Here is a 13,409-nt window from a genome sequence, read left to right on the forward strand (position 1 = left end):
ACAGCTGGAACGGAGCCCATGGAGAGGGGATGGATGCGGGCTGCCTGCTGTGGTCTTTGGGCTCCCTGCCCTGCTGCCGTCCCCCTGAAGGCTTCCACAACTGAGTGAGTGGGACTCACAGGCTTGGTGCCACCACTGGGAACCTCACATGGCCGTGGCCTGGCGCACACTGCCCGCCTGGCAGCAGTTGGGGTGGCAGCACAGTTATCTGCTCTAGATGTGCCACTCATCGGGGAGGTAGGAACTGGGCTCTACACTCTGCTTAGGCCACAGAAGCTGCTCCTTCTCACAGGTGGCAGCCGGGGCTCAGGTGCTGCCGGGGGAGCGGTTAGGGGGCTGCAGACCCAGGTCCCTGGCCCACATATAAATCTGGGAGGCACGTGTGCACCATGCCCTCCCCAGAAATTTGCACAGCGGTGGGGAGCCAGCCTCCCCTGCCACCCAGCAGATGAGCCACTCACAGCTGGCTCCCACCCTGCCCAGGCCTCACAGCTGTGCATTCCCACCCTGGCCCCGGCCCCAAGCACCACCCTGGCTGGGCAGTGCTCCAAGCCCCAGCCCTACCCAACTCCCTCCCTCCCTCACTATGAGGACCTCTATCCCACCCCCACCCAGACTTGTCTGCGGGGAGCTGCAGGATCTGCTCTCCATGCTCCCTGGCTGTCATGTGCATGTGTGTGTGCACATGCACGTGGTGCCCCCTGCCAGATTGCCCTCCCCCAGCCCCTTGCAGGCAGGGACCCTGCCAGCCTGCAAGGGGAAACCTGCTACTTCCTGCATTTTTCTTTGTTAAAGGAGAAAAAGCTGTGTTTTTCTCCTTAAAATGAGAAAATCCATTTTTCTGTGGTGAACAGAAAATCCAAATCTGTGGTAATAACGTGTTTTTTCATTGGTTTAGCATTTCCCCCTTCTCTATGGAATACAGCTATACCCATACACAAGCAAATTCATATTGTTATAGTTTCATCCACCCTATAGGGTCACATCACTTGAACTGTACTGGCACAGTTATGGAGGTGTAACTGTTGTGTGCAAACATGTCATAAAAGGCTCTTTTGAACTGAGCTCCATGCAGGAAGTCTTCAGGCTAATGGCAGTTTCAGGGAGACAACACATAGTGGAAAATAACTTGCTTATAGAAAAAAACAAGTGTTTTTTGAAGCAAGTGTTGCTTGATACTTCTTTGGATTAATCAAGAGAATTTATGCATAACTTCACTTCTCATAAGAAAGAACAGAAAACTGGGAGGGAAAAAGGGGATAATTCCAGACCAAAAAATGAACCCCTGAGGAAAAAGAAAAAGGAAGAGAATGAAGCCAGTAGGGAGAGAGCACTGAAAGTCTATCTACCATTCACTCTGCTTTAAAACAAAGTATGCAAGACAGAAACTAGTTTTCTTAAAGTAAAAATTCAGTTTTATTTGTATTTTAATAGGAACGTTACACAAAGAGACAGAATCTTTCACAAATACCTCTTTGACCTTGGAATGTTCATTTCTTTGGCCTCTTGCTTATAAGAACTTTGGTAAAGCCAAGCAACGCACTGCCATCTAGAGAAGTACAAGAAAGCATACAATACCACTGGTCTTGCATATATGAAGGCAAGCCAAAGTTAGCTAGGCAAGTCAATTTTCTAGGATTATGTAAAGATAAAGAGCATAAAAGCATATCTCTGGACAGGGATGTCTTCTGTGATGATTTTCAATCCTCTCCTCCACACAGGTTGAGCAGTGCCTTTTGGTAATCACCCTTTGTGTCTTGCTGTAAAGTAATGGAAGAAAAGTATAAGGTATACTCTGAAAGACAGTTGAAGCTTACACACAAGGCAGCAGAATGAGTGCACTAAATTCTGTATTTCTGAGGCAAAGTAAAGTACAAAGCTGAAGCAGTTAACCATATCGCCTCCTCCAATATATTAATACTAAAATCTCCACAAGCTGTAGAAAGTAGGAAGCCATTTTCAAGCAAAAATTACTGTATGGTTTTTGACATGCAATGTAAAAGGAGGAACAAAATGGGAACTCTGGTTCAAAATTAATAAGTAAACAGCAGAAAACAGAAGAACAAGGTTTAGTTCTTCCCTCTGGTTACCATCTATCAGTTAGCTCTCTCAGTCACTGACAATCTGGGTATATTTGTACCAGGGAGCTGGAGATGGAAAGGTTTATTCACCAATCCCCTGATGTACCCTCTCTGTTTCAATTAACCAAAGCAAAACACAACCCAGTTTCACCACGCTACCTCAAGTCAACTGATTTGGAATTTTACAACTCTGCTCCTTCCACGAATACAATATTACTTGGATTCAAAACAAAATTGGGCAGTACATGCATGTAATAAAAGTTCTTGGTTTAAACTGACAAGACAGAATCCATATCACTACCCCATTTTACGGATAGGAATGGAGGCACAAACGAATCAATTGACTTACCCAAAGTCACCCAATAGAAGTCTGTTGTACAGCCAACAAAGCGTTACAACCTTGGCACTGTCTAATAATAATCATGGCCCTATTGTTGGGTTGGCTTATCTAATGGTGGTCTACACACCAGGCTCCCATGATGTTGAACCTTTTAGCCAGAGTATCCATAGCTATAAGAGGATGTTAACATTTCTAATATGTAAATGGTAGATAAAAGCTTTGTCTGCAATGATTCAGTAGAAATTTATATTTATTTTCTAATGGACTATATTTTATAATGCTCTCTCACACTGAGGTATAGCCTTTTTGTGGGAGACTTGGACTAAAAGAAGTGTGTTTGCAAAGTGGTGCAGGGAAATTCAACTTGCATATAAACTAAGAATAAGATGTCAGCCACTGCCACATCTCTTCCAGTGATGCTGTGAAAATTGAACACTCTTGAACAATTACCAGGAAGAGGGCATCTGGCCCAAACTCCTTCCACAGCTGCTGACACAGAGCTCCCCGTCTGGGAAAATTACTGCCAAAACTACTATGCACCTACTATGAAGTGTACATTTGTAGCCTCAGAAGCTAGCACGCATACTTATTTCAGCTTTATGCCCCCACCAGGACTAGCTGTTTTCCAGGGTCAGAGACAAAAACTGTAAAGCTCCTGGGAATGATTTAGGAAAATGCACCATCAGTTCAGGAGTATTACGCCTAACTCTTTCCCATTAGACAATGTAGGAAACACGTTAAAAAGGGACTACACCCAAATCTGACATCTTTTTCCAGAGTTAAGTTATGTGGAAGAGCCTGGGCCAGATATGCTGAAGGTTTTTTTTAGCTTGTTTCATTCCCCTGCACTCACCCATGCAAAACAAATGCTGGATGGGATATGACAGGATGAAGAACCTCTCACATGGTGATAAATGGGGCATGTTAGTTTGGATGGGGCCCAAAATTTACATGATTAGGAGAGGCAGGTTAGAATCAACACCTAGAATTGGAAAGCCCTTGCTCTTCATCCAGTGTTTTTAAAGAAGAAAAAAGCTTGAGACATATTTTCCATGTCCCCTCACGGGCCAGAGACAGGATTATTCCAGTCCCAGAGCTAGATCAACTTCAGACAGGGCAGCTAGAATCTAGGGTTCTGTAGCATGAATGGGAGTTGACAGCAGCTGCTTGCATGATCTCTTCCTCTATGGTCAGTCCCATCTCAAGCTCATTGGTGCTTATTTTCCCTTTGCTTCTAGCTTTGGGAAGAGCTTTCTCCACAAACATATCAGCCAGCTACAAACAATTTGCACACAGTCTAAAGCTTGCATATAATTTCACTGCCTATTGCTCACAGATTGTAGTCTAGTTAAAAGTTTAGGGTGAGATTTTCAAAAGTACCTGGCATTGTCCTAACTGCTCCCAATGAAACTGATGACAAAATTACTGCTGACTTCAATGCGTGCAATTAGATCGATGCTGAGAGCTTTTGAAAATCCCATGCAGTGATTAAAACAAGAGGTCTTTTTACTCACCTGGATGAAATAATAGAGGGATTTTCCATACTTCCTCTTGAATTCGCTCTTAACTTTCAGCATATCAACCTCACTGCGGGACACCATAATCCTGATCAGGACCTTGTCACGGGTTCCTTTGCCCTACAAACAGATTTACATTTAGAACGGTAGCTGCTGAAGTGAAAAAACAGGACAGCCATAGCAGTGTAAGAAGGGAGACTAATCTACTGCCAAGTAGTTAAAAGTTAAAATAGATTACTTCTTTCCTCACTGCTGTATTTGATAATCCCTCTGAAAATCTTCTTCACTATACTGTCCTCTATTTGGCTGATATATTATTGTGTATTTTCCAATACAGCAGAAACAAAAATGTCTCCCTTGCATTTACCTCTTAATATACTAGCATTGTATCCCCAGTATTTTTAGTGGAAATGTGTACTGTTTTCTCTGTGTGGCTCTGTAGTCTATTCCATAGACGTTCTTAAAACATGTGCAAAAGCGGTGTTTGATTGCCTTCTACTAATGTATTAAGCTACTTAAAATGCAAACCCTTTAAGCAGGGATGATCTTGGTCCACAACTGTGGGTCCAAGGGTGCTATGATAATTTATAACAATATGGCCAACCTCTGTCCCATGCATTTCATTCTCTCATTTTCTCCCTAAGGAAACTTTGTTTTGGGAGGTTTTGGTGTTTGGGGCCATCACACCAACATGCTGATACCATCTGTGTGTCAAAGCAGGATTTTATTTTTTTCATTTAGAATGAGGGCGTTCTTCACCCAGTGTTTGTAACAGTTAGACTGATCACATCTCAGTCATGAGCTATTTGATACCAATTTAACTTGCATATGTCTGAAAACCCTACTGTTTACTATTAGTTCAAAGAGCTCAGCACTAGCTGCCTTTAGACTTTTCGAGGTTTTGCTCATGCTTGCTTACCGGTTCTTTCCCTAGGCAAGTTTTTATAGATTTCTTACATTAAATAAGATCCCACTCCTTTTAATCTTTCTTGTTTCTTCTCTGGGAACTTTCCACCTACTGTAGTACAGGACATAAATCCTAATCAGCACATAAAAGTGGCCAACCACATAAGATGCACTAGGAACACTTTCCTGTGACCTATGCTTGTCCTCTCCATTTTAACACCCCACATTCTGACAGGCTTCAGATTACTTAATTTTTGTCCAAGGTTTCATGATTATCATCTCACCACCATTTGCTATGTATTGTGGGTAAGGTCTAACTCATACTATATAGCCTTTGTCCTGACACCTGCTAATTCATGGACAAAATCCACTCCAGTTCACTTAAATGGGAATTAGATTTGGCTTTAAAATTTTACTTAAAGTTTGACACCCATGAATAATCTGCCAATCAGGCAGTGTGGACAGATTTAAAAGTGTCACCAACTTCTAATGGTAGTCCTAGGTATTCTTATGACATAGCTATTGTATCTGTAGGTTTCTATGGGCTACAAGTGGAGCAAGCCAATTTTTTCAGGGTTAAAATTACAGTGATATTACTCACACAGCTAGAGGAACCTGCAGATATAACAACTGCTTTTGAACAACCAATGCATGCTCCAAGGGGAAATTCCACCTCTCATTTCCAAGTGGTTGAAAGTTACATTTGTCCACAGCCTTAATAACATTCTCATCTCTCTTTTCTAAATTAATTACCATTTAACAAAAAAGCTAAATGCAGGGGAAAATAACTGATGCTCACTCTACACTTCAAAGCTATGTGTTGATGACAGCAGCAGATTTGAAACAGTATCTGCAGAACAACCTTACTGTTACAGCTCTGTGTTTTTTGCAGCGAATGCTATTTAGTCTACTATTTTCTCTCTCAATATATGTCTGTTGACATTTCTGCATAAAGTACATCAGATTAATTTCTCTATGCATATAATATTAAAGCATGCTTTTGAAGAAAACCAGCCTTGATGATGTAATTAGCTATGCTAGTACCATCTAAACAACTGCAAAATTAATGGAGAAGAAAGAAGAAGAAAATGTGATTAGACAAGGAAGGAGAGCAAAAGATTCAGTAGAAAGAAGGCCTCTTTCAGCCCCACCATACCTTCATGGAGTCGTACAATCGATCAGCAAAGTATAACTGCTTGTTTTGAATGCACTGGACTGAAAAAGGAAGATGGTATGATTGGTTACACTTGCTAGAGGTATGCAAAATGAATGATACTGCACTTTTTTTGTTGAAGATGTGATGGCTAACCTACAGGGAAGGAGAAGATATACTTCCAAAAATACCACAGATACATTATTTGTGTCTGAAATTACTGTTTCAAGTGGGCAAGTTTAGGCAGTCACACAAAGGCATTTAACCATAGCTGTGTAAGATCTGACAAATATTTTACCATTGTAGTGCTATCATATCACATTATGGTGCTCCCTCACAATTCTAGGTCTAGGCTTTGTTCATCTAAATAATTTTGGTCACCTCCTTTCTGAAAATGCTAATACTGATGATACCCAGGTAGATTTCTCCTGCAGGGTTTGTGCTTTTCCTTATGCCTTTTTGTCTTAAACAGTCCCTGGCTGTCCCAGCACTGTATCTCTAAACTATTTATCCCTCTACAGTCAGTCCCCACAAATGAAGTTCATAGCACCTCTCCAAACTCCACAATTCAAAGCACCTGACTGCATTTACATTCCTGTCCATGTGACAGAGCACAATGGCAAATTAAATGCCCCTAATAGCCTCCCAAAGTCCTCCTGGGTGACTCTGACAAGCACTGTTGTTCTCTTCAGTCTCTCTCAGCTCACCAGATTTCTAAAGCAGGCATTCAGAGAAAATATTTCAGGTGTGAGGTTAAGCTACCTTCTCCCATAAAATTGAAGGGATGATTCAGTCCCTATATACCACAGAAAAAGTAACAGCAGATCATAAACCATACTTCTCCTTTGAAGAGTTGGTTGCAGATTACTTTTAGCAGAAGACAGTATATTGCTTAATTACACTTCTTCCCACTTCCAATTAAAACAATAAAATTCATTCACAGATTCTACACTGACGGCACCCTAAGTGCCTTTCCTTTCCTCTAGCATCTTCAGAGCAGTCATTATGCAAGTGAGCCTCTCCCTGCCTCTTCTCTGTAAGAAGACTGCAAGAGCATTGGAAATGTTTTTTTGTAAGCTTCTGTTAACCTGGATGAACACGCATCAGCTTACCAAGATTAAGGAAGGCATTTTCCAGGTCTCCCTTGACCTCCTTCTTGATGCTCTCCAACATATCATATGGGCTGTAGCTCTTGTACCTCTCGAACACTATGGTAAGGAAGAAAACCATTGAAAAAACCCAAAATAGCAGCTGCTCACACCTCTTAAGTTATACACACAAATGCAGGGCACAGGAAATGTGAGTGGAAAAAACTTCACAATGCCAAAAGAAGGGCCAGACTGAGAACAACAGCAAGGTGTAAGTACCTTCTATGCTACTTTGACTTCTCTTTCAATGAATAAATTGTAACACATCAGGAAGTCATCAATTAACAGATACTTTGGGTAACATTTTGGTTTTTTTTGTTTGTTTGTTTGTTTTTAAACTATAAAATAGTTCTCCAAGTACTGAGAGCATTTCCAGTTCCAGAATTTAAACCTTCAAGAAAATCCTCACAAGGGGCTTTCTTACATGGCTGTTAAAACCAGAAGCTACTCCTGGAACCCAATGATACATGATTAAACATGTGATGCACACAATTGGATCTGTGTGCAGGACTACAGCTGTGAATTTAGTAGGCGTGAACCGATAGAGATTTTTTGAGCTGATACTGATGGTCGATTTTTAAGAAGCCATATCAGCCAATACTGATGTGATATGCAGCCAGGCAGTCTGGAGACGAGCATCAGGCTGCTAAATCTGGTGCTAAATCTGGTGTGGGGGGGAAAGGTGCGGGGAGGGAAGGGATGTAGGGAGGCAGATTTTGGCCCTCATGGTGAGGAAGGGAGTGGAGCTGGGGAGGTACTGCTCAGCCAGGGCATAGGACAGAGCCACAAGTGGCTCATCCAGAAGGGCACAGGCTCCCGCTACTGTGGGCACCCTGGGAGGGCACAAGGGACATGTGGCCCCAGATCTGTACATGGGGCTGCTGCTGTTGGCTGGTGCCACCATCTGCCCCAAGCACAACCTGGCTCAGCCCCCGCCCCTGCCAGGGAGAGCCTGGCACAACCCCTAGCCCCAGCCCATAGTGGCAGCCTGCCCTACCCTGCCCCACATGCAGAACCAGGGGGCACACCCCCCATGCCCTCCTGGGGTGAGCACAGCACACCCCAAAATGAGCTGTTCATGGCTGCACCCTGCCCTGCCTGGGCAGCACCCATCCCTGCCCCACTCTCTTCCTCACCGCGGAGACTTCAATCTGCCCCACCGTGCCCCTTCCCTCCCCTTACCCCTTTCCCCACACCAGACTTACCAGCCAAAATGCTGCTCTCCAAGCTACCAAGCTGCGCTCCTGCCCTTGTGTCATGCCGCAGCTGCATGCATGCACAGAGCATTTAATCGGCCACATTATTAGCCACAGCAGGCAAAAAAAGCCAATTTCTGATACTGTCAATTTTCCGTACGTCAGTGCCAATCTGATTTCATAGACATTAGGGCTGGAAGGGACCTCAGAATATCATCGAGTCCAGCCCCCCGCCCAAAGGGCAGGAAGTCAGCTGGGGTCACAGGATCCCAGCAAGATAAGCATCCAATTTTCTTTTGAAGGTGTTCAGTGTAGGTGCTTGAACCACCTCCGATGGCAGGCTGTTTCAGACCTTGGGGGCTCAGACAGTAAAGAAATTCTTCCTTATGTCCATGATATGGGACTGATGTATCAGTGCACCTCTAGAATTTAGAGACCGTTTTTGAAAGTGTGGTTTCTAAGATGTATTCCTGCTGCATGCACGTGTGCACATGTGCATATACATGCAAAACTTCAAGCAAAGAAATTAATGTATTTACTTTACTTTTAAAGTAATATTTAAATATTTATTTTTTCCCAAAAGGTAATGCCACAGCTGATAAACTTAAGATTTTTCTGCTTACTGGTCTCATTTTAATCACTATTAGAAGGAAAAAATAACCATCCATTTCTAACTCCCTCCTACGGAAATGCTTTGTTTAAAAAGTACCTTTCTGGAGGTGGGGAACGCTTCTTTCAGTCATAATGTTGATCCACTTAGGAACATCGGTTCCCTTCCTCTTCACACCAGCATCATAAAGGTCCTATGGTTAAAATGAAAAGTGCTTCTGTAGCCACCAGAAGTCAAAAAAGGTAGTTGCTTCAAAGCTATACAAGTTTTTTGGGGTTTTTGTTTTTTTACAGTAAAAAAAGTTCTTTAGGAGCTGAATTAGATGAGAAGGCCAACATGCATAATATACTCTTCAAGGGGACTACATAGACAAGACTAACAGATCTTATTCGCAACTAGGAGAGGTTGTGCCCTGGGATAATTTCATTGAGTTCAGCAGAGTTATTCTTGATGTGTGCTGGCTTCAGTGGCTGTATGTTGGAGGACGATTTACATAACATTACCAATAAATTAATCCATTAAGATAGTTTCATAATCTTTGTAGAAATCGCTTGGGTTCTAACCATTTTGAACCCCAAGAAAATACCACTGCTCTCTTATCATTCTCGACTAAGAAATTTCCTTGTCAAAGTATGCAAGAGAAACTAAAAGCCAGCTGTGTATGGGCTGTAGTTGCAGAAAACGATAAAGGGATCTGGCTGATCTCTCAGGATCATAAGTAGTACATGTTGAAACGAGTAATCTGCCTATACCTTCCATCCAGTATTGTAGGGAATTTACACGAGCTCTTTCTGTATGTGCAAAAGCAAGAAGCAGTGTATCATTTATGAAGTTTAGTTACTTAGCAGCAGGAGCACTTACTCTGGCATCTTGATCAATAAGTTCATAATCAACCACCGAACCGTCCTCACTTCTTCTACCCTTCAAACAAGAATAAAACATTTTAGTAGAGGTTCAATAGTGATGAGCTGATTTGAAACATGCAAGTCTTTTTCCCCACAATTCAAGTTAGTCAGCGTTAAGTGACCAGTTATTATAGTATGTCTCATCTCCATTACACAACTCTGTAACAGACAATACTGCCTTATCAAATTACTTTCATACAGTATCCAAACCATGTTATTTCAAGTTGCTGGTTATGCAGTGGTACTGAAAGTGAATCAAAACTTGTCATCAGCAGGCAATGGACTTCTGATATGGCTAGTAAGTAGCCAACAGGCGAGTAGACTGAGAAACCTGGCAAAATAAGGAAAAGCACAGCTAAAATTGCACTTGCTCAGAATATCTTACCTTTGCTAGGGCAACCATCAGTTTGCGGAAGTCTCCTGATGTGTCTGACACAATGTCCTTTTCCAGTTCTGTCTTGTACACTGGAAAACAACAAATACTTTTCTATTTATTGAGGATTTACAGTTGTTATTTATTCCATTCTTTGTCACCACAGGGGCCTCAATCTGCCCTCCCCATGTCCCTTTCCTTCCCCCACAACAGACTTACCAGCCGGACACTGCTCTTCAAGCTGCTGAGCTGCATATCGGAAATTGGACCAGTATCGGGCGATACGCCTCCTTAAAAATTGGCTATCGGTATTGGCCCCAAAAATCTCTATCAGTACACCCTTGCTCTGTATTGCTTAAAATGCAGTTTCCTCTCAAGTTCTTCAGGAATCTATCCTAAGACCCTTCAATCTCATATATAACTATCCAGTTCATCATTTTAGTATTGCTTTATATCTTATGCCACGTAGCGCTTTATTGATTCAGCCATTGTTACCCTCACAGAATCATTTGACAGCTATCAAAGCAAGTATGGGAGCACAATTTTCTCCAAGTATAGCTAAGTGTGACAGTTGCTGCTTTACCATGACTTTAAGCACTGAAATTTAAAAACAAACTCAAATAGTAACCACCAAGAACAAGGCCAATGGTCAAAAGTTTTTCCTCCCACTTCCAAAGAAGTATGGAAAAGGCCTAAATTCACCATGTTGAGAACACTAACACCAACTCACTTTCCCTGTAGACTCTGTTAATTTCAGCAAGCTCCTGATTTGTCCGCGAGCAGATGATCTCTATGAGAGTGTCTTCATCAGTTCCCAGACCCTGAAACAAAAGTTTTAGATAATTAGTTAAAATTATCAGATTTCTTGAAAGTTCCAAAATATTTTGAAGAAATTTCTTTAATATTCCCTTCTCCTACTTGGAAGTTAGAGATATTAACATCTTTACAGCTGTTTTAGAAAGGGAATTATGTGGCATCAGAATTTTTTATCAATGTAATTGATAGCTCATGTTATTTATTCTTATGGACCAGTTGCAAGTAGATTAGAGGCACAAAACTGGCACCAAAGCATCTCAATATTATGGCAGAGACAAGTCAGTATTTTCCTATACAATCTTCAGTTGGCAAGGGCAAGTAAACACTAGTACTAATTTGTGGGAGAGTAGCCACTTATCTGGTAACAAAATCTCACTTTAAAACAAATGAAATCGCTTAAGTCAGAAATGGGAGGAGTTTAGCACAATGCTTGAAAAGCTGGAACCATATTAATTCTATTTTACGTATGATAATATACTGGCAGGGTAATGTCTAAGGGGGTGCAGTGGTGCAATCATGCCCCAGGTTGATTTCTAGTCCACCCAAAGTTTCAAACCAACTTCCTGACAGTGACAGTAGCATTTCTATTCAGGCAACAGTGACGAAGTTACTTGACTTCCTGGCTCATTATAATCTATCAACCTGATTCCTTCTAAAATCTTCATTCAGAGTGTTAATGACCCTCTCTCCTTTTTAATGGTCTTGATGACGCATTAATCAAGATAAACTTTCTTCTATGTAATTCTGTTGTCTGTTAACCACTTCTCTTAATATAGCTCCTATTTCACAGCCCTGCAGACTGTTTTTAAATCTAGCTAAAAACATTAATTTAGGCGTGAAAAAATTAACTCATGTAAACATCAACTCAGGTGTGGAAATAACTCAGTGAAGCATTGATACACTGTCAAAATACTGAAGACTAGATTTTTTTATGATTCTGAAAGAAACGTACGTTTAATTCTAATAAAAACAGAACTAAAGCTTTTAATTATTTTGGCTGGTTTGTTGTGTTTTTATACAAAATATATAATATGATATAGCAAATTATTGCACATTCCAATAAAATTGTATTTGTTTTTGCTTTGATCTTAAACTGAAAAATGCAGCCCTAGGTCCCTACCATATGAATAAAGCTTCTAGTTTATTTTTACCTGGAGAAAAACACATGTTGTGTTATGTGTGATGCTGCACAATGCCATCTGCACTCCCATGTTCAAAACTCTAGATCTACCTATACATGCTGGTATTTACAGTCTTTTTCTATATGCAGTCCAATCACTTGTATCCAGTACGTAAAACACAGAACAAGTTCTTAGTATTCTGGGACTCTAGTCTGCACAGCTTGGCATACTCTCTGACGTGTGGATTAGTCGCTCAGGGTGCCTATACACATGCTTGCTCATGTTCAAATTTGAACAGGTTGGAGCAGACTCAATCAAGTCTGCTCTGCATTCAAATTAGAACACTCTGGCGTTGCCTCACTGTTGTACATTTTACGCTCCCACACGCTTCAAAATGGCTGCAGGAGTGCTTTATATCTAGACCACGTCCAAGCTTTACATAAAGTGTCCCATGGCCATTTTGAAATTTGCAGGGACTTAATATGTGTGACACTGAGCCATTTTAATTAGAATGGCTGTCCAGTAGTTGCTCTAATTAAAATGGCTCTTCCCATCCCTGAGCATGCGTGAAGGCAGTCTTAACTTCTTTGTCCCTCAGTCTACCTCATTTGTAAAAACAAAAAAAAAACAAAAAAACCCCCAAGGCTGAATACTACTACCTTCCATGGCTACTGTGAGGCTAATTCAGATATTTTTATAATGTGTTTCAAAAGCCAAAAGATGGAATGTGTTTAAGTGCCAAATATTATTGTAATAACCGTGGGATATATTTGGTTTTAGCCAGGAGCTTTTTAACATGTATTCAATATCTATCAGTGCTTCTACATTAAGTTTAGATGTCACTGGCACTAAGCATTTATTTTTGACCTCTCAGCTTAGAGCACTGTATCAAAACCTGACTCCAGTATGTGCACATATAAAGCTGAATTGACCTTCATCATGCATATACATGAAGTCCCGTCACCGTCCTTAAAAAATATACTATAAATGGAAGATTTTGGTGATATGGATGGAATGGTTTTCCTTGTCCCTGACCCAGCAAAGACTGAAGCATGTTCTTAAACTAAATATTCCTGCACTGAATTTTCCATTTAAAATTAGGTAAATAAAGGTGAAAGTACTTTTATTTTCCTTACTCCTTCATGGTTGAGGGTGTTTGTTTTAGCAACCAACACTTCCAACTGAAAATAGTAGTCCCTTATTTTGGGTCCCTGATCTAGCAGCTAAACATGTGCTCCCAGAA

The 13,409-nt window shown here is 41.3% G+C and overlaps 1 protein-coding gene across 1 annotated transcript in view; it reads right to left on the reverse strand.

The window, feature by feature from the left end:
* Nucleotides 1–1,389: 1,389 nt before the first annotated feature.
* The window catches only part of ANXA2 (annexin A2), a 72,560-nt gene continuing 60,540 nt past the window's right edge, over nucleotides 1,390–13,409 (reverse strand). The window contains exons 5-12 of the mRNA XM_019504360.1: nucleotides 10,960–11,050; nucleotides 10,242–10,321; nucleotides 9,813–9,872; nucleotides 9,051–9,144; nucleotides 7,110–7,205; nucleotides 6,001–6,059; nucleotides 3,936–4,058; nucleotides 1,390–1,760 (exon numbers count right to left, since the gene is read on the reverse strand). Coding sequence (XP_019359905.1) covers nucleotides 1,701–1,760; nucleotides 3,936–4,058; nucleotides 6,001–6,059; nucleotides 7,110–7,205; nucleotides 9,051–9,144; nucleotides 9,813–9,872; nucleotides 10,242–10,321; nucleotides 10,960–11,050 — 663 coding nt within the window. The 3' untranslated portion in view covers nucleotides 1,390–1,700. The remainder of the gene's footprint in view (nucleotides 1,761–3,935; nucleotides 4,059–6,000; nucleotides 6,060–7,109; nucleotides 7,206–9,050; nucleotides 9,145–9,812; nucleotides 9,873–10,241; nucleotides 10,322–10,959; nucleotides 11,051–13,409) is intronic.

Source organism: Gavialis gangeticus, unplaced genomic scaffold (genome assembly GCF_001723915.1).
Source record: "Gavialis gangeticus isolate Ggan-Ray unplaced genomic scaffold, GavGan_comp1, whole genome shotgun sequence".
NCBI classification, from domain to species: Eukaryota; Metazoa; Chordata; order Crocodylia; family Gavialidae; genus Gavialis; species Gavialis gangeticus.